At 43.4% G+C, this 27271-nt stretch overlaps 1 protein-coding gene across 1 annotated transcript in view; it reads right to left on the reverse strand.

Annotated features, from left to right (window-relative positions):
• Window positions 1–5753: 5753 nt before the first annotated feature.
• GFRA2 (GDNF family receptor alpha 2) overlaps window positions 5754–27271 on the reverse strand; it is a 158504-nt gene continuing 136986 nt past the window's right edge. The window contains exons 7-9 of the mRNA XM_073622257.1: window positions 14311–14486; window positions 13812–13859; window positions 5754–8345 (exon numbers count right to left, since the gene is read on the reverse strand). Of these exons, the coding sequence (XP_073478358.1) occupies window positions 8226–8345; window positions 13812–13859; window positions 14311–14486 (344 nt within the window). The 3' untranslated portion in view covers window positions 5754–8225. The remainder of the gene's footprint in view (window positions 8346–13811; window positions 13860–14310; window positions 14487–27271) is intronic.

Here is a 27271-nt window from a genome sequence, read left to right on the forward strand (position 1 = left end):
TTTGAATACAAAATGATTCCATAAATGTATTTATCTTCAATTGTTTATTTGTCCTATGCTTTCATTTTGGAGTACATTGAGACATTAAACTGCGTAAATTTCAATAAAGAATGGAAAAATGGGGGAGTCTAAAAACTTTTGACAAGTAATATACGTCATCACGCCCCACGTGACCCCGGAAGTAGGGGTGTTTTTTCCAATTTTTGGCGGCTGTTTTTATGTTCATTGCGGTTGTACCCTTTTGATCTTAGCAATAAAGGCTACCCCTTTTAAAACGTTACTACACCATTGGAGTCTTTTTTATCTTCTCGCACTGGTGACTTATGTCACAATGCGCCCTTCAGACGGGACTTCTTAGCTTCAAATTGGATACTGTGGAGGACCGGAGAGCTCCAAGGACAAGGGGGGCCTTTAGACCCTGCAGAGGGCTAAATCTGCTGGCGTATACGACCTTGCTCTTTAGGGGGTCCACCAGTTCTGGTAAGAGTCCCCATATATTGAGTGGGTTCTTTCTATTCAAGATACCCCTAACTCCTCGGTGATGGTGGAAGTGACCTGGATTATATCACCCCATTGGAATCACCCCCTTTCACACCGTGGAATCTTTTTGTGTGGACTCAATTTTTCATTTTTCTTTATGAAGAGTTTTTATATATAGATTTTTATTTGTACTTCACTTGCACTTTATTTCAATAATTTATTCAGTCGTTGTGATCACTCACGTTATATATGAGCGCAACTTATTTATATACATAAATATATATATATATATATAAATATATATATATATATATATATATATATACAACAGAACCTAAAATGAAATTGACCTGAATAAAATTGTAGATTCTATTTAACTGGTGTAATCCATAGCAGACAATCAGACTTCCTTTCGCTACAGTGACATTAGTAACGATGGATTCTGATTGGCTCCCATGATCTACAGCACCTACAAATTATGCTTTAAGAATATAACTCTTTAATAAATAACTTCATTTATCTCTCAGGGATGATTTGATGTGTATGATTCTATATGGCTTCTACATCAGCGTTTACCCGCACGTGCATGTATAGTATTTGGGGAAATACGCCACATGCACATGCTCAGGTAACTCCTGCCATTGGTGTTTATGAGCATATGTCCACATACAGCCATTCACTTGTATGGGTGGCTGTACACAGCATCTGCAGCTTCCCGGGCACGGGAAAGTCCCAGAAATTTTATGCAAGGAACTTTTCAGCATGTAAATGTCCATGTGTATGGGACCCTAATAATTGACTGGGGGAAATTACATCTTTCTCATTGCAAAACCATACCTGACATGATTTACATGCCTTGGTCGGAATAGAGATGACCTGCCCTCTAATAACAAATCAAAGGAGTTTGAGACTAAAGAGGAAGATTTTTCTAAGCATGACATGTGATCCAAACTGCTTGTATAGTAGCCTATAACCTGTCCATGAACATGGTTTTCATGCAGATTGGACAACAATCTCATGACTATGGCAGCAGCAGACACCCTACAGCCAACCACTGGTGGGAGGCAAAAACAATCTGACAGGCTTGAGAGCCTTGTCCAATTGCTCTTCTTCCCCTCAAGATAAAACTGTCCTCTAGGGTCTGAGGCCACCTTAACTATACCAACAATGTGTTATATACATACTGGAAGGTAAAAGTGACTGATCACCTGCATCGCACCATTAATAATCCTAGGCCACATTAGGCAGTCTGGGCCAAAGGGCACTTATGGCCTTGTCATCGCAGATCAGTAGTACTAGTTTATACTTGCAGAAGGTTCATATAGCCCACTTAATAAAAAAGACTTTTGAAAGCAAAATATATATCCAACCAAATGAGGACTACCACATGAAATTAGGATTCAACGTGCCTCCACCAGTTTAATTTTTATTCTACAAAGTACCCAGGAAGCTTTTCCATATAGTACAAGGAATTACAGCTCTGTTCTAGCAATAGAACTTTTTCATATTTATGTGTTTCATAGCTCTTTAATAGTCTGTGTTTTATATAGTCAGGGATTGAATTTTAGCTGTAATTTTCCGCTCAGGGTTCAAACACTGGCAGACCATCCTGCAGCTGGAAAGTATCTCTTCACAAAAGAGCATGGCTAGAAACAACGCAACGCGCTGTGCCAGCATGGGGTCGCCTAGTGCCAGCTCCCTGCTGCTGCCAGCTGAAGCAAATGGGGGAGTGGACACACTCCATGGTCTTATCGTAACTCCTTCACTGCCAGGACAACCAGCAAAGGAACCACTTTATATGGAATTCAGCATTTTCAGTATCTATCTATCTATCTATCTATCTATCTATCTATCTATCTATCTATCTATCTATCTATCTATCTATCTATCTTCCAGTCTATATATCTTCCAATCTATCTATTTGTAAATCTGTTGATCTGTGTATCTGTAAATAGTTATTTCTCTCTTTATGGGGTTGATTTACTAAAACTGGAGAGTGCAAAATCTGATGCAGCTCTGCAGAGAAACCAATCCACTTCCAGTTATTTTTCCCAAAGCTTAACTGAGCAAACTAAAGTTAGAGGCTGGTTGGCTAACATGCACAGCTGCACCCGATTTTGCACTCTCCAGTTTTAGTAAATCAACCATTATGTGTCTACTTGGACTTACACTGATTATGTCAATGAATAAATGTTTGAACTTCCAGTCAGAACTATATACATGATAACTGAAGAGTAAGGCCTACACGGGACGCTGAGGCAACCTCTTCTGAACGATTTTTTTGACAGCCTGAAAATGGCGTTTAAAAACGCCCGTTTAGCCACATTTGCATGCCGCGTTTAGTCACGTTTTGCCGCGTTCGTGTCTAGGAGCATTTATTTAAGATAACATCATAAGACCCTCAAAGCACAAAAAACAGTATTATTTAACTACTTCAGCCATTCTATGAGACCAGAATGAGTAGCAGCATCTGAGAGAGCAGCAGTGTACTTGTATCTACCTCAATTTCGGTGCTTTGGATCCCATAATGAGCCTATGTGAGGAAATTAAAAAAGCCACATATTAAATTTCATGCAACTTTGTTTGATCAAGTCGGGGGTGAAGCTCAATGGTGGGGTCCTCTGGTTCAAATCTAACAACATATAGGTCAAATTCCAATTCTACTTTGGCTAACAGCAATGCTAGTGGTGTATTGGATTGGATCATGGGCCCATTAGGGTATATAAATGGCCTATGAAGCATTGCAAGCAATTACAAGTTTTTAAAATATTTTTTTAGTGGTTTTTCATCATTTGCCATCATTTTTAAGTTTTGTAATGTAAAAAAAATAGGGCACCTTTAAAAACGTGTCTAAACGAAAACGCGGCTAAACGCCGGTACCGCATTTAGACGCGTTTGACGTCTGAAGCGTCTGAACTCATTTTTTTGCCTTCAAAGAAAAGCCTCTAAACGCAACTGCCTAAAAATGACATTAAACGAACCTGTGTACATGTACACATAAGATAACATTGGATGAGTTCAGGGGCAGCTGAAAAAAGCATCCAACTGCCTCTGAATGTGCGTTTATCAGCAGCAGTGTACATGAGGTCTAAGAGGCTGACATTGCTGACCTCTGCTTCTTAGGCCTCATGCACACAGGACATCAAAAACTTTTTTTTTGTAGCCTCTACACGCCCCTCTATGTTAGCCTATGGGGTTGATTTACTAAAGGCAAATAGACTTTGCAAAGTGCAGTTGCACTCTGTAAGAGCAGTTGCTCCACACCTTAGTGAATGAGCAGAAGCTTAGCTGACTTCCATCGTCCAATCACGTGCAAGCAAAAATGCTGTTTTTTTTTTTTTTTTGCCTGCTTGTGATTGGGTATTCTTTGCAAAGTGAAGCTTTACCTCATTTACTAATCACTGAAGCAAATGCAATTGCGGAGCCTACTTGCCTTTAGTAAATCAACCCCTATGTGTCCATGCACACATAGGCATTTAGAGGCAGAAAAAACACAGGGCCAGCATGCTCTGGAGAGGAGTGCCTTGCTACAAAAAACACCTGGCATGCCTAAGCACATGTTAACACGTCTAAATGCACTTAAGTGCTAGGCACCTTTAGCACTTGAACTTTAATTCATTCCAATAGCCAGAATAAATTACTATTCTGGACAATGGAATGATTTAAGCTCACTGGCGGTATTCCGGAGTGTGGCTTGGGGTGAATTTTCCATACGAAAAGTGGTAACCCCGAGCCACACTCGGGTTTGCATCGCAGGATCCAGGCAAAGTTACTTACCTTGTCCCCAGGATCCTGCGATGTCTCCCCGCTATGTGTGCGGGCCGTGTCCCCCGTTCGATTCATCACAGTGCCGGGCTCCATTCCCTGCAAGCGTTGCGACACATGGGGACGGAGCCCAGCGCCAAATTCAAAAAGTTAAAAAATCAAAATAGATACAGTACACTGTAATCTTACAGATTACATTACTGTATCAAATTATTTCACCTCCCTTTTATCCCTAGTGCTTTGTCCAATGCCCTGCATGTAGTTTTTATATTATATATACTGTTCTTTCTGCCTGGAAACTTGAGATTGTCCATAGCAACCAAAAAGCGTCCCTTTATGTCAAAAGTGGTTTTAGACCAGCTAGAAAACAGCAAAAAAAATTACAATCACTTGCAGAATTGAGCGATAGTGATTTGTGGGGAAATTTGTCATCAGACACTGAAAGTAATGACAGCGACAATTCTGCAACTGAGCTAAGTTCTGTGTTTTTGATTTGATTACATTATTGAATAAATTGTATTATTATTATTATTATTTGTTATAATTATTTATAGTTATTTATTATATTATAATTTATGATTTTGTGTTTCAAACTTTGTCATACCCGGGATGTCTACTAGACTCTTGTTTGGACAGATTTAAGTGAGTTATTCCTAAGAATAACAGGCATACAATAAAAAACGCATAAAAAATCTGACATAATCATACCGCCAGGGTGGTTAACAACCAAGAGCTTGATGCTTCTAACCGCAGTTGCAAAATGTGACTAAAGGTGCGTTTTAAACACTCCATGCATAGTCATTTAGGGGAGGGAAAAAAAGTCCTGTGTTTGAGGCCTGTAAGAAACAGCGGGCAGACAGGGTTATATATTGCAGTAGTGACATGCATTGTCTCTTAATAAAATGCCACTACCTGCCTTCCTGCTTGCTGTCCTCTCAAGCATAGTAAACTGAGCTGAACATGCGCATGCTCAGCTTACAGCATCGGGTTGGCCTTTGAGTGCCTGGATGACGGCCTCCTGCACATGAGTGCCATCATCCCCTGCCGGCCAATGAGGAGGTTCTCAGAAGAATAAGCCAGTGCTGGCATAGGACCATTGAATAGGTAAACCTCCCTTGCAGACATCTTTAGGCCTCATGCACACAGGACCTTTTTTTCCCTCCCCTGGAGGAAAAGCCTTTAGTTATGCTTTCGGTCCTTTGAATCAGAAATGTGGACAAGTATGTAAATAATGACTTCTGACTTTCCAGATCTGCACGCCTGGGTCAGTGACTCAGAAACTATTAGGATGTATAAAACGGAAATACATAACATGACTACATAGTACTTTCTCCAAGAATCGACAAGTATATAATACATACAATGCAGAATTCCAAGCATTCCATCAATTATGTCCAGAGGTCCGTAGTTCTGTGCATGTCTGCATTTTCTTGTCTCTTGTATCCCTCCACCCCACTCTAGAAATCCTTTGACATGCCACTTCTATCCAGCAATAAAATGAATGAGACTTTGGGGTCAATACATTTTAATTCGTTAAATGAAGAAAAATGCAGGATCGCAGACAGCATATAAAGATATTTATGTACAGAGAACAAGAGCTCCAGTGCTTCCCACTGCTAACGTATCTCCCGTCAGCTTCCTGATGGATGCTGCTTACTAGCTTTATTTTGCAGACCCCAATTACAATTAATACATTAATTTGTTTCTGTGGGTTTCGCACTGAGATTTGTTTACGTTTGTCCAGTGCAGGTCAATTCGTTTGTAATATTTCATCAAGTGACAGAAAATCTGTTCAGCGGCAGTCTTTTTTTGCTGATTCTGTGTATCTGCAGAACATTGTGACTGAAGTCTTCTCCCATCAAACGTCTGCAGAGCCTCTCTCCTAAAATGCTCTTCAATTGACCATTGATTTATTGTTTACAGAATAATCCTTTTATTGCATCTCAGTCAAGCGTGTTTAACAAGGCAAAGAGCAATATGCAAAGAACAGTAACCCCCTAAGATGTATCGCTCATTTAAAACCTGACCGATGGATACTGTAGAAAGCACATATCAATGCTATTTTCAGGGCCTTTTAGGATTTATACACTGTGGGGTTTATTTACTAAAGGCAAATCTACTTTGCACTACAAATGCACTGCTACAAGTGAACTTGGAAGTGCTCTTGGAAGTGCAGTCGCAGTAGATCTGAGGGGGACATGAAAGGAAAATAAAAAACAGCATTTTAGCTGGTACACAATTGGATGGTAAAATCAGCAGAGCTTCCCCTCATTTCAGATCTTCCCCTCAGATTTACAGCGACTGAACTTCCAAGTGCACTTGTAGTGCAGAGTGGATTTGCCTTTAGTAAATCAACCCCACAGGCATTAAAAGTGGCACACAACGCTAAGGCTTGATATATGCCAAGTACGTCCTCAAAGCCTGGCGAAGATCTGATGAGTTGAACCACAGGCAGTCACATTGTACCATGTAAAAAAATTAAAGCTAAACTCCAGGAAGAAGCTACAGTATATATACCGCGAAGAAAAGTAATTCTGTTTGGCCAGTCTTGTAACCAGGAACCAATCATTATAGCCACATGTATGACATCGCTTTTTCATGACACCAGTTAAAGAATATGTAAACCTAACATTTCATATTTCTGCTATGTACCTGTTGTACCATGTACTTGTATGAGAAAATCTCTTGTTCTCTTTGTATTGCTTCCTTTGTTTGAAATCCCTGGTGTGCCTGCCAGTCCTACTGCTGTTTTATTAAAAACTGACTACTCTAGGCAAGAGAGCACAGTGTGGTCAGTTTTCTAGCTGTGCTGGGAACTCAGCCTGTCCTCCATCAATGATCAAACACACACACACACCTCCCTATGCAGGTGAGAATGGAAGAAATATGATCACTTATAAAAAAAGGAAAAAGGTATTTATAATGTTTTTTTTTTAATTTCTATGCACATGTTTTGCTTTCTTTTCTATGTTTAACTGAATAGGTTGTTTCACATATGCTTTAAGAATATAGAATTACCTCATCAGCCTACTGACTGGACAGTGAAGAAACATCACCATCATTATCATTGGTTGAACTAGATGAACTTTTTTTCAACTGGACTAACTATATAACTATGTAATGTAGTAGAAGCCAATCAGTTGTGCTGCAGTGCTCATGTGTTAACAATGGACAAGAGAGAGCAGAGTGACAGAGCGATCAGCCTATCAGACTCCTGCTTCTCCTTTTACTGTCCAGTCACAGGCTTGGGGAGGAACAAGATCTGTATGTGTTACTTAACTACAGCAGAGAGAAAACCATGTCTTCTACTCTCCCAGACAGGGCTATGCTGTGTACCAGAGCTGTGTAAATTAATGCACTGAATGGACAAAAATACAACTCTTTTAGCAGACAAAACAGACCTCACTTATGGATTTAATCTGTGTATTTTGTAGTTTACCCAGAGTTCTCCTTTAAATTGAAAATACCTTTTATAGTTTTTTTAATGACCGCATAACTGATTAAAAATGGTGGGTTTTAAATCTTTCTGGAGTTCAGCTTTAGCATGACTGCAGTGTCTGTGGGTATTTTTCCTCTTTATGATTGCACTGTTCTTCCCAGGAGTCACCCCTCCTCCCAGGTGGAAGAATGCTGACCGGACAAATGGTGCCATTTTTACACAGCAAGAGCTTCTGCATCCAGTGCCCGTGTAGACATAGTCATAATATAAGCCTGACATTTTATTTTCTATTTATACATATATTAAACACACAAAATGGCCCACCAGTCCCCTTATATATCTATATACAGGAATTTTCCCTACTGGAACCAAGCAGGTGATTGTACAGTTTTTCTTCAGTCTTTCCTGTCTCCATTGTGTCTGTCTGTCATTAGCTCTCTGGCTTGCACTCCATTGTGGAGGGTTTGATCAAGTTATATACATTTTGTCAGTCTGTGTCACCATCCGGGAATAGAAGATTTCCATGTCCATTGTGTCACTGTCAGAATAAGGCAGTGAGACAGAGAATGATGCCAATGTAGAAAATGCTCGCCTTGTGGCAAGTGGTACCCGAATCTTCAGATATCCTCAGGTCTGGTGAAAGGTCTGCGTTTAGCTGCGACTGCAAAAACAAAAGGCAATAGTTGTATGAAATGTGTGGCAAATCAATAGAAGGAGAATGTAAACAGGACAAGTGATTTCCACAACACAGACCAAGATTAACACATCATATTCATTTTCTAAAAGATATGTAAAAACACCATTTAGAAAAATAATTGCCAAAAATGATTTAGTCCTAATTGGCCAAATATGTCACAATCATCTTTAGATCTGTACAGTCTCATTTAGATTTACTAAAATTATATCATGTGATGGCATACTTAAACAATGCAAGCAATCTGCATTACATACATAGCTATTGGTTGGTTAAACTAGAATATTTTAGTACCATCTGTACTTTTTAGCCTCAGTTCCTCAATGAAGTACACGTTAGTGCAGGTAAACCTGAATACATGACCTGCATTATAAAAGGGAGGAGGCAAAGCCAGAAAAGGGTTAATGAATGGGGGCCTACTTACATAGTTATAATAGTTATATAGTTGTTAAGGTTGAAAAAAGACATCAGTCTATCCAGTTCAACCTGTGTGGAGGTGTGTGTAAGTATTATGTCCCTTCCATTTCCCGTATCCCTGAATATTGTGTTTAATAACATGTCTATCTAAGGATTTTTTTGAAATAGGCTACATTTCCCCTTGCAACCACTGATTGTGGAAGGGAGTTCCACATCCTTACTGCTCTAACAGTAAAAAATCCCTTATGCAGTTTAAAGTTGAACCTTTTCTTGTCAAACTTCATTGAGTGACCACGAGTCCTCATGATTGACCTCAGACTGAATAGTGTCCTCCGAATGCTGGAATCACCATTAGGATATTTGTATATCGCTATCATGTCCCCTCTTGTGAGTATCTTCTCCAGGGAGAATAAGTTTAATGCTTGTAGTCTTTCCTTGTAACTGAGATCCTCCAGCCCCCCCTATTAGCTTTGTTGCCCTTCTCTGGACTCTCTCCAGTTGCAGCATATCCTTCCTGATGACTCATGACCAGAACTGGACGGCATACTCCAGATGTGGCTAAACCAGAGTTTTGTAAAGTGGTCGATTTATAGTTTTATCCCTTGAGTAAATGCCTTTTTAATGCATGCTGATATTCGGCTGCATACTTATTACATGGTCAAATCAGGTGGTTAGGTCTCTGGGACAGATGAACTATCATTTTGCAAATGAAGAGTTGTATTACCGACCCATCTGGATTTTGGTATGGTTGGAGTAGAGTAAACAAAAAAAAAATGGAACTCAAAAAAAGGACCAGTAGTAATATTGGCAGCTCAGTGTCCCACTGGTGTTCCGGGGACTACCCATGGTGTGGTCTGTGTTGATGACACTCCTCAAGTTGACATTGAGGCAATTGGGTGCAGGCTAAATACAGTGGTGGTTCATCTTTATGTGCTTTCTAAGACCTCCTTCTGTTTTCTGTAGATGGATTAGCTCATGGTTGTTTTTCATATTTATATACCTTATATAGGTGTTTTGGTGTTTATTTTTGTAAGGTATGTTAATTACAGGACTGCTGAGACCAATTTAAAGAGGAACTGCAGTCTGCTCACATAATTTGTAATAAAAACATCTTTGCCATTCTGAAGCTTCGCTCCAACCACTTTGCATATTAAAAAAAAAATGTTTTACTATCTAAAGTTAAAACAAATGCAGAAGATTTAATAGATGGAAAGATGAAAAAATCACTGAAGATTCGCTTTAAGATTCATTTTGCACAGTGTTGTATATTTTGTGGCGTTAAAGAGGGGATTTTGGAGACTGAGGATATTTGCCCAAACCCCAAGTCATGTTTATATAGCACAGAATGGGAATGTTAAAGAGGAGCTCCAGTCATATACAAAAACTATAGCTGCTGACTTTTAATAAACAAACACTCAGCTGTCCCAGGATCCAGCGATGTGTTCACCAGAGCTGTCCCTTCTTTCCCTCTTCTCTCCCCAGTGCCAGTATCTCAACTGGGGGCACCCGGCTTTGACAGCCAGCGGCTTCACAGCCACATGCCCACTGCACATGATTGAGTCGGGCTGCGCCTCCTGAATGGTCCGGCATTTTTCTGGGACCTGTGACGTGTCCCAGAAGACTGCAGGGAGGGAGACCTAGTCAAACCTAGGTACCTGCTCCCCCCACCCAAAAAAAAATTGCATGCCAAATGTGGCAGGGGAGGGGGTTACTTTAAGTGGAACTTCCCCTTATGGGTGGAGCTTTAGGCTTATTCAGAATAAGAACAAAAATAACAAAATGAGCATATAATTAGGATATAATTTAGAATGGATTATGGATCTATAGGTCAGCATCAAGGTCTTGGGGACAAAATGAGATGCAAAACACAGAAAGGTCATAGTGTATCTAGTAGTAGTTAGTCCCTTTCAACTGGACTTAATCTGTAAGGTTGAAAACATTTTGTAGCCTCTGCAAGCCACTTCTACTAAATGTTAGGAAGATACCCCAGCATTTATAGTCACACAGGTAGCACCAACACCTTAATCCATCCACCATGTACTGTGTAGAGGTTATTCATCCAAGAATAGGATGCAAGGTGTAAACATTGTGGGACCATCCCGGTCTGGTTAAATAATCCCATCCTTAATATCAGGAAGTCTGCATAGACGTTATATTCAATTCAATATATTTGATTTACCTGGCTGAACAAGTACATTGTCAAATTGCTGAAACGGCATTATGTGTGGAAGTCCCCCACCCCAAGGTCAAGACACAGCAGTCTTCTCACACCTTATGGAAAAGGGATATTCTTTCTAGGACAGTGAGGTTCACATTTTGGACAGAAAGGGAAACTGGTTTGCAGGAGATGTGAAAAAGGCCATCTACATCAAACTGGAACAGCCATCTCTGAACAGGAGTGGGGGCCTTCAACATCATCTGTCTTCCACATACTGTATAATGCCATTGTAACATCTCTATCCCAGCAATATGACAACAATTTTTTAGCATCAGGGGCCGTCCATTAGGGGCGCCCGAGTGCCACTCCCTCTCTCCTCGCCACCCTCTATATGCAGTGGATAGATTCATGCACAGCATGAATCTATCCATGGCCACCACGGTGGCCGTGGATAGATTCATGAATGGGGGCAGTCACCGCGGCTGCCCCCTATTCATGTATCCGGCCCCTTTCGGGTCACCGGCATATGAATTAGAGCGGCCATGTTTTTTTTTTTGTAGAACCTGATTAAAGCCATAGGGTCTAATAGGCTTCAAAATAGGGTGGACTCAGGATGCAGAGCATTGCGTCTGGAGCCCACCCAGGTGTGTTGCAACAGCGAATGAAAATTTGCAGTTGCAACACTGATCCTCCTCCCGGCCAATTGATAAGCAGGTATGAAACCTGTTTCCCGATTGGCCAAAACATTGGGCGATTCTATTGAACGCCTAGCGCTGGGAGGAGGAGAGAGGAGAAACTGCGGAAGCTTCTCCAGGAGAGGACACTGGTCACTGGAGCAGCTTTCCCTGAGCCCACCATGCTCTCACCGCCCACATCCAAGGTAAGGACAGTAAGGACCAGCCGCCACTGTTTAACATGTAATTTGAGGCATTAACACTTATGCAGATTTCCTGACAACAAGGATGGAATTATGTAACTAGAATAGGATGATTCCACAACTTTCAGACCTCCTGTCCTGTTCGTGGACAATCAACATCTACAGATTCCAAGGTGATTTGTCAAGAACTGCACAACTGTCAGTGCTATATACTGTAAATTCTGAATAATAATCATAATTATGATTATTATTATTATAAAGGTGCCTGTGCCACCTCTATGGATATAAATGTTGGTGTATTTTCCTGACACTCGTTAGAACTGAAGAAGTAGCTTGCAGAATCTAGAAACCTCTTCAACATTACAGAATAAGTCCAGTTGAATGTGGCTGACTGCTACTAGCTACAGAAAGAAGTTGTAAAATGCAGAATCAGGATGTAAGAAAGGACAGGCTGTAGAGATAAGAACATGTGTTTAAAGAATGATTGAATAAAGTAACGAATGTTACTTTCTAAGGGATGCAGTAAAAGTACAGAGCACAGAATGAAGATGTAAATGCTGAACCAGGACAAGGAATAAAACAGGACTATAGAATTGGGTTTATGGAACAAAATTAGAGTAAAAAAGCACAGACTGAGGAGCTTGAAAACAGAAAGAGCATACAGGTTGCCTAGAGAGAACAGAATACAAAATGGGGACATATATAATGAAAATGACAGTGTGAAACAGTGAATAGGACATAATAACAGAAGTATACAGCTCACAATGGGTAAACAATACAGTGCTCCATACAAAAGCAAAAACAGAGAATAAAGAAATAAAATACACACTAGGCAAACTAACAAAAGAATAAAACATGGAATGAGGGCACACACTACATGCACTGTGATTACCAAACAAAATAGTTTAAAAATTCATAAATGCACCTAGATAGATTATAATGAATCTTCTAGAATCCAGGAACATAAATGTAAAGTGCAGGGTACATTTCTAAAACACAAGAGTTCTCATTGTCAAAGTATTTTATAATAGCAGCCTAAAGGCAACTACGCTTTTACTGGGGAACCCAGCCTTGTCTTATTTTACACCCATTCTAAATGAGACCCAAGATAATTTTGTAGAATTCAAAATGACTTAATAAATGGAGGCCACAGCATCTGACATACTGTACAGGTGTATAAATCTGGGCTCTAGAGCAGTACAGTTAAGAAATAACCATCTTGTTGCTGTTTGCAACACAGACAATTATCCCAGTTTGGCCTATGGGCCTATTGACATAGCAATAGGTTTGTCATTGCTTAAAGTATATCTAAAACCAAACTTTTTTTTTTATTTTGGATAAAGTAGGGTTAAAAAAAAACATTAAAAATGTGGCTGTGCCAGTGGTGTCAGTCCAAGGAGGACTGCCCCAGCATCTGTGTCACTGGGATGAAAGAAAAAAGGACAGCTCAGAAGTTGAGCTTAGAATGAAGGCAGGTTCTCTTTCTTCTTTCTATCTCTGGTCATATGATATGTCACATGAGAAGAGGAGACAGGAAAAGGGGCAGTCCACCCTCACTCCCCAGCAGTTGTCCGTAATGAGAAGGAGGACTGTTCTCAGTGGGGTGCCCACTCTCCCTGTTCTCATTTGTCCACAGGAAGCTGCTGTTAGAGAGAGCAAAATCCTCCCTCCAGCAGGTATCCTGGTCCCTGCTTTGCAACAAGAGTGACACTGCACTCCTGTAAATCACCAGAAAGCTGGAGACCTGAGCAAGGCACCCGAGAGCCTGTAATCCAAGTGAACAGCCAGCATCTCTGGGCGAAACCAGCAACCCAGAGGGTTTTGATTTGCCTTCCTTTGGACCGAAGCTGTAGCAGTCATGGACGGGTAAACTTGAAGGGTATCAGTCTTCCTAACTATATAACTATGCAACGCTTTGATATAAAAAAAAAAAAAGAAAGTCAATGTGATTCTTGTTACAAATTAAAACACGATGCTGTACCTCAGAAACACAGATTGTGAGTTCTGGAGAGCTGGCATTCTTCATGTCCTGTAACCAAAAGTGACATACATCAGATTTTTAAAGCATTCTGTCTACAATAGTCCAAGAGGTGGTAGTAGAGGGGCGCTGGGCATGGATTTTCACAGGTTATCAAAATGTGGACAAAGTCATTACTTGAGCCCAATTGATCTGCATTAGACACCTCACAACAAAAAGAGATCTCTCAAAAGGACATTAACTTGAGAAATCCAAGTGTAATAATTCAAAGGGCAATTGTGTGGCCCTCAAAATGTGTTGGGTCTCCTTTGCTCTGCTTAACCAGGTGAACAATAAAGACTTTGGACTCCTAAGGAATCAGGATTCGTAATTTGATGCCCTCTTAGACCTATTAGACTACATACAATAGTCAAGACAAGTTGAAAAGGAATCAGGTAGAGTTCCTTTGTATCCATCAGTCAACCTGCTACCTTATCTCTTCAGCGATCCATGTGCTTCTTACCTGGAGAGAGTTGCACATGGCAGGGTTGACCTCATAGAGAGTATTGCTGTCACTCTGGTTGTCTGGCAGAAGGTTTCTCCTCTCAGCCCTGGAAGAGGCGGTGGTGTGAGGGGTTCTAGGGCGGCTCTGCTTATGTACAACATCTGTGCCATTGCCAAAAGCTTGTATTGCATTTTCTAGAAGGTCAAGAGAAAAGTTTTAGCAAACTAGTTTGTAAATTATGGGATTTTAGAACATATACTGTACTTCCTAAATGTGTATACAGCCACTTTGCAACACCAGACCAGTGTTTTAATCTGATCTTCAAATATCAGTCAAAATTTAAATAAATCATCCATGTAAACATTCTAGAGAAGATCCATGGCAGAGCATATATTTCTTTGTCCATTCCTCTGTGTCTGTTGTGCCCCTGTGTACAGTGATTTATTTACTCGTCCATTTACCAGAAAGATCAATGTTACTTAGATCAGGATGAATGCATCTCAAGGGCTTATAGCAATAAGCTGCTAGTATTCTTTAATGCGTTGTCCATATACACAGACAGTTCAGGTTTAACGGATGCAATCAATGCCCCTATACTAGCTGCAATATGGGCTTATTTATACATTAACTGTATCGTATGTTTCTTTTATATTACAGAGAAGTAGTAAGAATATTGTACCATGGTAGCCATTGATTTATACAGAAAGTTTGGAATTAAAGTGATACGCTTTACTGGCTAACTTACGTTTTTAATCACTTGACCTCCAGAAGGTTTTACCTCCTTCATGACCAGGCCATTTTTGCTATTCAGCACAGTGCTATTTTAACTGAGCTTTCTTTTGGTGGTATTTGATCATTTTATTTTTTGCTATACAGTGGGGGAAATAATTATTTGCTCCCCCGCAGAGTTTGTACGTTTGCCCACTTACAAAGGAATTAGAGGTCTATAAGTTGCAGTTCAGTGAGCAAAATAAGTATTTGATCCCCAAGCAAAACATAACTTAGTTCTTGGTGGAGAAACCTTTGTTGGCAAGCACAGAGGTAAGATGTTTCTTGTAATTGGTTATCAGGTTTGCACAGATCTCAGGAGGGATTTTAGTCGACTCTTCTTTACAGATCTTCTCTAATGCTATGTACACACGATCGGACATTCTGACAACAAAACCGTGGATTTTTTTCCGATGGATGTTGGCTCAAACTTGTCTTGCATATACACGGTCACACAAATGTTGTCGGAAATTCTGAACGTCAAGAACAGGGTGACGTACAACGCGTACAACAAGCCGAGAAAAATGAAGTTCAATAGCCAGTGCGGCTCTTCTGCTTGATTCCGAGCATGCGTGGACTTTTGTGTGTCGGAATTGTGTACACACGCTCGGAATTTCCAACAACAAGTCTTATTGTCGGAAAATTTGAGAACGTGCTCTCAAACATTTGTTGGCGGAAATTCCGACAACAAATGTTCTATGGAGCATACACACGGTCGGACTTTCCGACAACAAGCTCACATCCAACATTTGTTGTCGGAAAATCCTATCGTGTGTACGGCCCATATTTCTCTAAATCCTTGGTAGTGGTAGTAAACTCCCAAAGATCAATTTTACTAATTTAAAAAATCAACACATACTGTGCAAATCACTGTCTTTAGATCTCTTCTATCCTACTTACTTTTCTTGCAGTCTGTCTCTACTTCTAGGATGTCACCAGTGCATGTGCATAATGTCCCCTGTTTACAGCATGCTTCTCATGCCGTTAGTCCTTGCAATAACATGCCCCGCCTTGAACACAGCCTCTCTGCGGCATCGCTCCACCATCCCGCGAGAGCACAGGCTCAATTGGGAATTTTGCTATGCCGGAAAGGTTGCCATAGTAAACGCGCAATGAAAACGAGGCTTGGCTACAAACTCACTACACATGTGCGAGATTACGGCAGGGAGTAACAGAAAGGGCAGAAGCCCAAAGCGCTGCAGACATGGAAGACAGTACACAACATGGCACCGGCTTCAGAAGAGGAGGAAGAAATTACAAACTTCACCAAATACATGTAAGAGACATTGCAAGGGGTCACTAACTTGGCAGAATAGAAAGCTTGAACATACTGGCTGCATTGATAAGGAACACTTGAGGTGCAGAGTTTACTACCGCTTTTAGGTTTCTTGGCTGTCTCTTGGTGTCATGGAAGACATCCTGCTAGTTCAGCCGTCAGCGGAAGATCGGTTAACAGAGCTACTGTCAGTAGAGCAAGAGGACGCGTTCGGAGGCGCGTTGACGCGAGCGGACGCATGCGGGTGCGCGCTAATACGAGCGGGTGTACGCGGGTACACGATGAGACGAACGGGCACGTACGATCGGTACTCGGGCGTGCACGTGTGCACGCGGCGGCGCGCAGATGTGCAGTGTGACAGCCTTTGGCGCCATTAGGCCTATTTAAGGGTGCCTGTCAACATGCTTCCTTGCTGTCCGGTCTACAGCGTTTCCTGTGACCCTAAGCTTCCAGTATACCTGTTTACCTGATTCCTGTTACCCGGCTTGTTCCTGACTTCTCCTGTTTGCTGCCTGTCCCCGACCTCGGCTTGTCTGACGATTCTCCTGCCTCATCCTTCAGTTATTACCTGCCTGTCTGTTGCCGACCCGGTCCGTGCCCTGACTACTCTCCTGATTCCGTTTTGTACCTGCTCTGCTTGCCTGTGTTTGAACCGGCCTGTCTGACTTTGCTAGTGCTTCAGTTGTACTACAGAACACCTCCCTGCTGCCTGCTTGTTCGTGGGTTCCTGCTAGCTACAGTGCTTCTCTATCCAGTCAACAGTTCCAGTGTTCCTGCCAAGAGTTCCGGTTCTTCTACCAGTTGTTCCAGTGCTTCAGTTGTACTACAAAACACCTCCCTGTTGCCTGTTGTTCCTGAGTTCCTGCCAGTGGATCCAGTGTTCCTGTCAGTCCTCCTGCTGCTGCACCAGAGGTCCGGATCAACTCTACACCTGCCACTTACCAAGCACTTGTGGGGCTCTCGAACCAGAGGCACACGAGAGGCTACTCCTTGCATTCTGGGCTCCACCACCAGGTACGTGACAGTACCGGACAGCCATGTCTGAGCCCACGCAGGGAGCCTCTCCCATGGATGAACTCTGCCGCCATCTTGCTGGACTTACCCAGGCAGTAAAAAGCCTACAAGAAGGCTACACCCAGCTGGAAGGCCGAGTCCAGGCCCTAGCAGCTTCTACACCTCCAGTATCCGGGACTTCTGCTTCACCATCAGTGGTCATGTTGCCGCCTGAACCCAGGGTCCCCACGCCTGAAAGATTTTCGGGTAACCAGAGCAAATTCAGGTCCTTCCGCAACTCGTGTGAGCTCTTTTTTGCCCTTCAACCAAGGACTTTCTCCCTGGAAGCCACCAAGGTGGGGTTCGTGATCTCGCTGCTGACCGGCGAGCCCCAGTCCTGGGCCCATCGTTTATTAGAAAAGAAAGATACCTCACTTGATACCCTGGATACCTTCTTTCGGGCTATGTCAGCACTATATGAAGATCCTCAGCTGACCGCCACGGCAGAGACAGCCTTGCACTCCCTACAGCAAGGCCGCAGACCTGTTGAAGACTATGTGTCAGAATTCAGACGCTGGAGTTCCGACACAAACTGGAACAATGCCGCCCTACGGTATCAGTTCCGTATGGGCCTTTCTGAATCCTTGAAGGATGAACTAGCCCGAGTGGGCATTCCTGAGACTTTAGAGGACCTCATAGACCTTTCCATCCAAATAGACAGACGCTTGAGAGAACGACGTACGGAGCGATCTTCTGGTCCTGCTCGCCCTGTCTGGATGCTGCCCCGGGTGCCTAGTTCTCCCCACTCCGCTTCTCCAGCTTCTACTACCATGACCTCAGATACACCGGAACCAATGCAGCTGGGACTCTTACGGCCATCCCTCACTCCTGAAGAGCGTCAACGCCGTCGGGCTGGTAACCTATGCCTATATTGTGGGGAACCCGGACACTTTGTACGAACATGCCCGGCCAAGCTTCGTAAGTGCCTCTCTGTCTCTCCTGCTCTTACCCCAGCTGCACTGAATAATATGTCTCACCTGGCTGTTCCGCTTCTTTTACAGCTCCCAGGAGGGAATATACCAACCAGCGCTATCATTGATTCCGGGGCCTGCAGTGGCTTTATAGACTTGTCCTTCGCTTCCAGACATCACACTCCCATCCGGCCCAGGGCGAAAGGACTTTCCGTATATCTGGCCGATGGTTCTACCCTCAGATCAGGACCAGTAACCCAGGAAACAGTACCTATGCTCACTACCATTGCTGGCACTCATCAAGAGCTACTTTGCTTGGATGTCATTGAATCTCCTCTATTCCCCATCATATTGGGCATGCCATGGCTCAAGGCCCATAACCCACAAGTTGACTGGGCCTCAGGGAAAATTGAGTTTCCCTCCTCTTATTGCCACCAACACTGTCTGCCAGAAGTTACTCAAGCTCCCTCTGCCCTGTTGTGCCTGGAAACTGATGCCGAGACCCGTCAAGTTGTACCCGAAGTCTACCATAGCTTTCTGGACGTTTTCAGTCAAAAAGGGGCCGAGACCCTGCCTCCCCACCGGCCATATGACTGTCCGATTGAGCTTCTCCCAGGGGCAGAGATTCCTTTTGGGAGAATATTTCCTTTGTCAGAGTTGGAACTAGGAGTATTAAAGACTTACATTGACGACAATCTAAAGAAAGGCTTCATCCAACCCTCCACGTCCCCGGCAGGGGCAGGAATCTTTTTTGTGGAAAAAAAAGACCATTCATTGAGCCCTTGTGTGGATTATCGGGCACTCAATAAAATCACGATCAAGAACCGTTATCCCTTACCATTAGTGCCAGAACTTTTTCAGAGGCTGGGGTCTGCAGTAGTGTTTTCTAAGTTAGATCTTCGTGGTGCCTACAACCTTGTCCGCATTCGCAAGGGAGACGAATGGAAGACTGCTTTCCGTACCCGGTTTGGGCACTTCGAATATTTAGTCATGCCTTTCGGACTTTGTAATGCTCCTGCTACATTTCAGCATTTTGTAAATGACATTTTCAGAGACTACCTTGACCTGTTTGTTGTTATTTATCTAGATGACATTCTAATCTTCTCTTCCTCCCTAGTTGAACACCGTGAACATGTCAGAAATGTTTTGACCCGACTTCGCCTGCACGGCCTTTACGCCAAGCCTGAGAAATGTGTCTTCGAGCAGGAGAGTATTCAGTTCCTTGGTCTTATTATCTCAGTGGAAGGCATCAAAATGGACCCTCAGAAGGTCTCCGCCATTTTGGACTGGCCCGCTCCTACTGACAAAAGAGGGATTCAACGTTTCGTGGGATTTGCGAATTTTTATAGAAAATTCATCAAGGGATTCTCCACCATCATTTCTCCCATTACAAGATTAACCCAACAGGGCCTCAAGTTCCACTGGTCTACGGAAGCTCAGATGGCCTTTACTACACTGAAGGATCTGTTTGTTTCAGCCTCAGTTTTAAAACATCCTGATTCCACGCTACCCTACATCCTGGAGGTGGACGCCTCGGAGATAGCGGTCGGCGCAGTACTCTCCCAAAGACAGGGGCCTAGGGCTCTTCTGCACCCAGTCGCTTTTTTTTCCCGTAAATTATCGGAAGCAGAAAGGAACTATGACGTGGGTGATCGAGAATTGTTAGTGATCAAAGCTGCGCTGGAGGAATGGCGATACCTGTTAGAGGGAGCAGCCCACCCGATTCTTGTTTATACAGATCACAAGAATCTAGAATATTTAAAGACTGCCAAGAGGTTGAAACCACGACAGGCCAGATGGGCACTGTTCTTTACTAGATTTTCTTTCCATATTACCTACCGTCCCGGGTCAAAGAATATCAAGCCTGACACTCTGTCACGGATGTACAGTGATTCAGAAGTACCTTCTCCGCCAGATACCATCTTGTCCTCAGGGAACTTTCTGTTACTCCAAGGGGATCTACTGTCACAGATCAAGCAAGCCTCCAGGAATGTTTCCACTCCACCTGATACAACCCTACAGGCCAGAGATGATCTTCTGTGGTTTAAGGATAGGATCTTCGTACCTCAGGAAGCGCGAACGGCAGCTCTTAGTTCTTGCCATGACCATATGTTAGCCGGCCATTTCGGAGTACATAAAACATCTGAACTTCTTCAGCGCACGTTCTGGTGGCCATCATTAAGAAAAGAACTGCAAGGACTACGTGGAAGCATGTGTCACCTGTATCCAAAATAAAGGTAGCAAGTCTAAAGCCTGGGGCCTGTTAAAACCACTATCTGTCCCGGAGAAGCCATGGAGGATGATCTCCATGGATTTTATTGTCGAGTTGCCACCTTCTGAAAGCTACACTACGATCTTTGTAATAGTGGATAGATTATCCAAGATGGCACATTTCCTACCAATGAAAGGTACCCCTACTGCTGCTGAAACTGCCAGGACATTCATTAAGGAGGTGGTGAGGCTTCATGGCATCCCTGCCAATATTACTTCTGATCGGGGGGTAAAATTCAACTCTAGGTTTTGGAGAGCTCTTTGTGAATCCCTGAAAATTGATCTTGCCTTCTCTTCTGCCTATCACCCCCAAACAAATGGCCAGACAGAGAGAACGAATCAGACGCTGGAGCAGTATCTGCGCTGTTTTTCCTCGTTTTCTCAGGATGATTGGGCTCCGCTTCTCCCCCTTGCCAAATTTGCATACAACAACTCTGTTCATTCCGCTACAAAACAAACACCATTTTTTGCAAATTATGGGTTCCATCCTCTGTTCTTGTCCACTAACATTCCGGAGTGTCCAGTACCAGCTGTGCAAGGAAACCTAAACTTCTTTGAACCAAATAATAAGCTTCTGCAAGAGACTATGGCAAGGACCCAGAACTATAACAAAGAGGTGTTTGACAAGAAGAGAAGGGGGGAGCTTGATCTTAAACCTGGAGATTTGGTTTGGCTATCCACTTTGAATCTAAGATTGGCTTGTCCTTCCAAAAAATTGGGTCCCAAGTTCGTGGGTCCTTTTCCAGTGACAAGAAAAATGAATAATGTGGCCTACGAACTAAAGCTACCAGAATCATTCCGGATTCATCCGGTCTTTCATGTTGCCCTACTCAAACCTGCAGTTCCTGATCCTTTTGTCAACCGGATGGTCAATCCCCCTGAGCCCGTGATCATTGACGGAGAAACTGAATATGAGGTTGAGTCCATTCTGGATTGTAGGAAGAGACGTAATCAAGTCCAGTTCTTGGCAAAATGGAAGGGGTATGGGCCTGAGGAAAACTCCTGGGAGCCGGAGTCCAACATCCATGCTAGGAGGTTGATTCTTGCCTTTAAAAGATCTCATCCAAGTAAGATGGCACAGTTGGGCATCCGGAGGCTGCCCCTTGGGGGGGGGCAATGTCATGGAAGACGTCCTGCTAGTTCAGCCGTCGGCGGAAGATCGGTTAACAGAGCTACTGTCAGTAGAGCAAGAGGACGCGTTCGGAGGCGCGTTGACGCGAACGGACGCATGCGGGTGCGCGCTAATACGAGCGGGTGTACGCGGGTACACGAAGAGACGAACGGGCACGTACGATCGGGCGTGCACGTGTGCACGCGGCGGCGCGCAGACGTGCAGTGTGACAGCCTTTGGCGCCATTAGGCCTATTTAAGGGTGCCTGTCAGCATGCTTCCTTGCTGTCCGGTCTACAGCGTTTCCTGTGACCCTAAGCTTCCAGTATACCTGTTTACCTGATTCCTGTTAACCGGCTTGTTCCTGAGTTCTCCTGTTTGCTGCCTGTCCCCGACCTCGGCTTGTCTGACGATTCTCCTGCCTCATCCTTCAGTTATTACCTGCCTGTCTGTTGCCGACCCGGTCCATGCCCTGACTACTCTCCTGATTCCGTTTTGTACCTGCTCTGCTTGCCTGTGTTTGAACCGGCCTGTCTGACTTTGCTAGTGCTTCAGTTGTACTACAGAACACCTCCCTGCTGCCTGCTTGTTTGTGGGTTCCTGCTACCTACAGTGCTTCTCTATCCAGTCAACAGTTCCAGTGTTCCTGCCAAGAGTTCCGGTTCTTCTACCAGTTGTTCCAGTGCTTCAGTTGTACTACAGAACACCTCCCTGTTGCCTGTTGTTCCTGAGTTCCTGCCAGTGGATCCAGTGTTCCTGTCAGTCCTCCTGCTGTTGCACCAGAGGTCCGGATCAACTCTACACCTGCCACTTACCAAGCACTTGTGGCCCCCTGCGCTCTTGAGTCCCTGTCTTCTCTATCAGGGGCTCTCGAACCAGAGGCACACGAGAGGCTACTCCTTGCATTCTGGGCTCCACCACCAGGTACGTGACACTTGGTAACTCGAAGTTTCAGCTTCCTCCATAAATTTTCTCTAGGATTAAGGTCTAGATACTGGCTAGGCCACTCCATGACCTTAATGTGCTGCTTCTTGAGCCACTCCTTTGTTGCCTTGGCGGTATGTTGTATGCCATTGTCATACTGGAAGACCCATCCACGACCCATCTGCAGTGTTCTGGCTGAGGGAAGAAGGTTCTCATCCAAGATTTTACAATGCAAGTCCCTGTCTATTGGCCCACCACTGCAGCAAAGTTGTCCTGTACCTTTAGCAGAGAAACAGCCCCAAAGCATAATGTTTTCACCTCCGTGCTTGACTGTAGGGATGGTATTTTTAGGGTCATGGTCAGCATTTTTCTTCCTCGAAACACGGCGAGTCGTGTTAATGCCAAAGAACTCAATTTTGGCCTCATCTGACCACAGCACTTTCTCCCAGTCCTTCTCTAAATCATTTAGATGTTCATTGTCATATTTCAGATGGCCTGCACATGTGCCTTCTTGAGGAGGGGGACTTTGGAGGAGCACTGTAGGATTTCAATCCATAGCGGCGTATTGTGTTACCAATGGTTTGTTTGGTGACTGTGGTCCCAACTGCCTTGAGATCATTCACAAGCTCCTCCCGTGTAGTTCTGGGCTGATCCCTCACTTTTCTCATGATCATCCTTCCCTTATGAGGCAAATTCTTGCATGTAGCTCCAGACCGAGGGCGATTGATGGTTATTTTGTATTTCTTCCATCTGCGAATAATCGCTCCAACAGTTGTTTCCTTCTCACCAAGCTTCTTGCTGATGGTCTTATAGCCCATCCCAGCCTTGTGCAGGTTTACAATCTTGTCCCTGACATCCTTTGACAGCTCTTTGGTCTTGCTCATGATGGTGAGTTTTGAATGGAAGAAAGAAAGTCTGTAGACAGGTGTCTTTTATGCACATAACGGGTTGTCGATGGGAGCACCTTCTTAAATTGACAGGACTAATCTGTGTACATATGAGCACATATCGTAGCCAGTCTGTGGGAGCCAGAATTATTGTTGGTTGGTAGGGGATCAAATACTTATTTTACTCACTGAACTGCAACTCAATAGATAACATTTGTATCGTGTTTTTTCTGGATTTTTGGTTGATATTTTGTCTCTCTCATTTAAAATACACCTATGATAACAATTATAGGCCCTTCATTTCTTTGTAAGTGGGCAAACTTACAAAATCCACAGGGGATCAAATAATTATTTTCCCCACTGTATAAACAAAAAAAATAAAACATTTTGAAAAAAAATTTTTTCTACCTTCTGTTATAAAACATATCCAATAACATCAAATGTCTTAATAAATTTAGGCCAAAATGTATTCTGTTATATGTCTTTGGTAAAGAAAATCCCAATAAGTGTATATTAATTGGTTTATGTGAAAGTTATAGCGTCTACAAACTATGGTACTGTATATAGAGTATATTTAAAAAATTATCAATCCTGATGCATTTCTTGAGGCCCTTAATATGTCAGGACACTACAAATACCCCCTAAATGACCCTTTTTTAAAAAGTAGACAGCCTGAAGTATTTAGTAAGAGGCCTGGCGAGTTTTTTTAAATTGTAATTTTTTTGTCACAACTTTTTGGAAAATGAAGAATTTCAATTAATTAATTAACTAAATAAAACATTTTTTTTTTACATACTGTCATCGGTTCAGAGTCATCATATGACTAGGTGTGGCAGTGATCAGGGATGCTGACTTGTGACAGTATGTTGAAAAAATAATAATTTTTAATAATTAATAAACAAAATAATTTTTTATTCAGTTAAAAAAATATATATATTTACACTTTGTTTGCTGTTACAGTGTACAGTGATGATCACTGTAAAAGCTATGTTTTGAACTGTCATGAATGGGGGGTTACCTTCATAACAGCTGTGATTACTATTGTGTGCTGTCATTGGCCCACAGCTATCACATAGCACAGGGTGCTGTGATTGGCTCAGGTACCATGTGATAGCTGTGGGCCAAGCATCACTATAGAAATTACAGCTACTATAAATGAAATTCGTTCAGAACAGCTTTGTTGACATTGTGATCATGTGATCGCTATGCGATCGCTATGCGATCACATGATCCCCCGTCCCCTCAAAGCAGCTGGATGCCAGAAGCTGTAATCGGGTGTGTCTGATGGACACAGCAGTCGTTGGAGGGGTGCACGCGCACCCCTTGGCTGGTTGACGTACATGTATTTGATTCACCCTGCCCGTGCTGCCCTGCTGTAGTAAATATACTGTGGCCGGGCGGCAACTGGTTAACAATTCAAGTTTTCTGGATGTCTTAGCTGCCCTTCTTCAGACATTATACATTTCAGCCCTGCTGAAGGAATTTAAGACCTCCTGAAAGCTTGCATCTTTATTAACTTAAAGCGTAGCCTATGGTCAAAATGTAAAAATCACATATTCATATCGAATAATTTCAATAATTGCTAGCCTCCTTATAATAATCTGTACAATCTTGAAGTTTGTAAATATAGGTTGTGAAGTTCCCCACACATTTATTTCCTTGAATTCTGTGACACATAGTCACTATGTCCATTGAGTAGGCCCTGTTACAGAGGTGCTGAGAAGAGGAGTTCAAGGAGGCAGAGTCAGTACAGGAATCACTGCTTGCAGGCAGCAAGGTACCATGGGAAATCGAAAGTAAACATGAGAGGAGAAGCTGCAAAGCATGCAGGGAATCCAGGAATTTGTGGAAAGAGATGGCCAGCAGACAAGCAGAACTCACGACAAGAAATTAGATTTTGTCCTTTGTACACAGCTAATCACAGATCAGGGTAAAGAGCCAATCACAGCAGCTCTTTACCATGTGACCAGCTGTGTCCAATCACAGCTGATCACAGTGTAAACAGAATTTTCTGGTTTTCAGCAAGTGTCAATCCACACAGGGGACATCTACACTGATGATCAGTGCAGCCTGAATAGTGCCCACCAGTGCTTTTTTTTTCTTTACTCACCTCCTCCATTCCCTCCACCCAGGAGCATGCAAAAATGCTTGTAAAAGGGGGGGCGGAGCCTGCCGCGGACAAGGATGGACGCTTGAGAGCAGAGCTCCATCACCGATGGGGACAAAGCGGGCTGCTGAGCCAAAAATCGGCCACACCAGGCATACTGAAACCGAGACCTCTCTCCGGGACCTGGCCGAGCATGACCAGGAAATGGAGGGAGAACCGGAGGCCACAGAAACTGACAGCCTTCTTCACACCTGGACCCAGGCAAGATATCGGCGGCTTCTCCGTGCACACTATGTCCAGCACGCCTCAGCTAAGGCTCTCAGGGAGCAATCAATTCAAAAGGAACACACCATCCGATAGCCCTCGATCCTCTCTTCATACCTCTACCTCAGGGAGCCCGGAGAAAGCGCGATTCCAGATGGATGCAATGGATCCTGGACATGAGGTGAGCCGGGGCCTAGATTCGGGGAAGGACACAAGAGAACTCTCAGATTCAATTGACCTCTTCCCCACTACTAATTAACCAGTACTAGACACCACTCTGAATGACGTGTTAGTCTCTATGAGAAGCTCACTGCATGCTGATATGATGTCTTGTGTACACAAATTTGGAGTGGAGATGAAAGCAATAGCATCCAGGGTAGATCACATTGAAACAAGGATGGGGAACTTTGCTACTACCAACAATAAGGAGGATGAGATAGAAGCAGTTTAAAGCTAAACTTGCAGATATCGAGGATCGCTCCAAGAGGAAAAATCTGAAAATCAGAGGAGTTCCTGAATTGGTCCAACAGTCAGATTTTCACAAATATGCTGCACAGCTCTTTACATCTATAGTGCCTGATATCACAGAATTGGACATCACGGTGGATAGGATCATCCGTCTACCTAAACTGTCACATCTCCCTGACAATATACCCAGTGACATTATACTACGCCTTCATTATTACCATGTGAAGGAACATCTAATGTCAGCAGCACGCACCAAAGATCTTTTCCCGCCACAGTACAAGGATCTGAAAATCTTTGCTGACCTATGCCAATTTACCCTTCAAAAATGTAGGAGTCTCAATACCATATCCAAAGCACTACGGAATCACAAGATATCCTATAAATGGGGGTTCACAACCAAACTAATCATCACCAAAGAAGGGGGGGCGGGCTTGCCTGACTACGATACCTATCATAAAGCTGCCCATATTGCACGTATTCTGGAATGGTTCCATCGTCCCTCCCTGAAGGCTTCCGTCATGGTAGAACAAGACCTTACCCCAGCGGACCTACGGGCCCTCCTATGGGGATATAGAAACAAACTGGCCCATCTACCCATTTTCTCCCCACTAACACTCGCCTCCCTCAGGATCTGGTATTACCGGGGTCTATGTTCCACCCTGTCCTCCGACCCCTCCCCGTTGTCCTCTTTCTTTCACAACTCCGCTTTCCGACAGGGCACTGGAGTGATGACTCTGGGATCTGACTGGCCTCAAGCGCACTCCTTTTTACACCCTTTGGGTGGGATCCCACGATTGGCTCACCACCCTCCACCTATCAACGTTTTCACAACACTTACACTCTTCCTCCCAAATACACCGACCGTATACTGAATTCGAAAGGCTGTGTTCCCTCTCTGAAACCCCCAGGAACCTCCTCTCCTCCATATACAGCCTTCTAC

The sequence above is a fragment of the Aquarana catesbeiana genome, linkage group LG03, assembly GCF_042186555.1.
Source record: "Aquarana catesbeiana isolate 2022-GZ linkage group LG03, ASM4218655v1, whole genome shotgun sequence".
In the NCBI taxonomy this organism is placed as follows: Eukaryota; Metazoa; Chordata; class Amphibia; order Anura; family Ranidae; genus Aquarana; species Aquarana catesbeiana.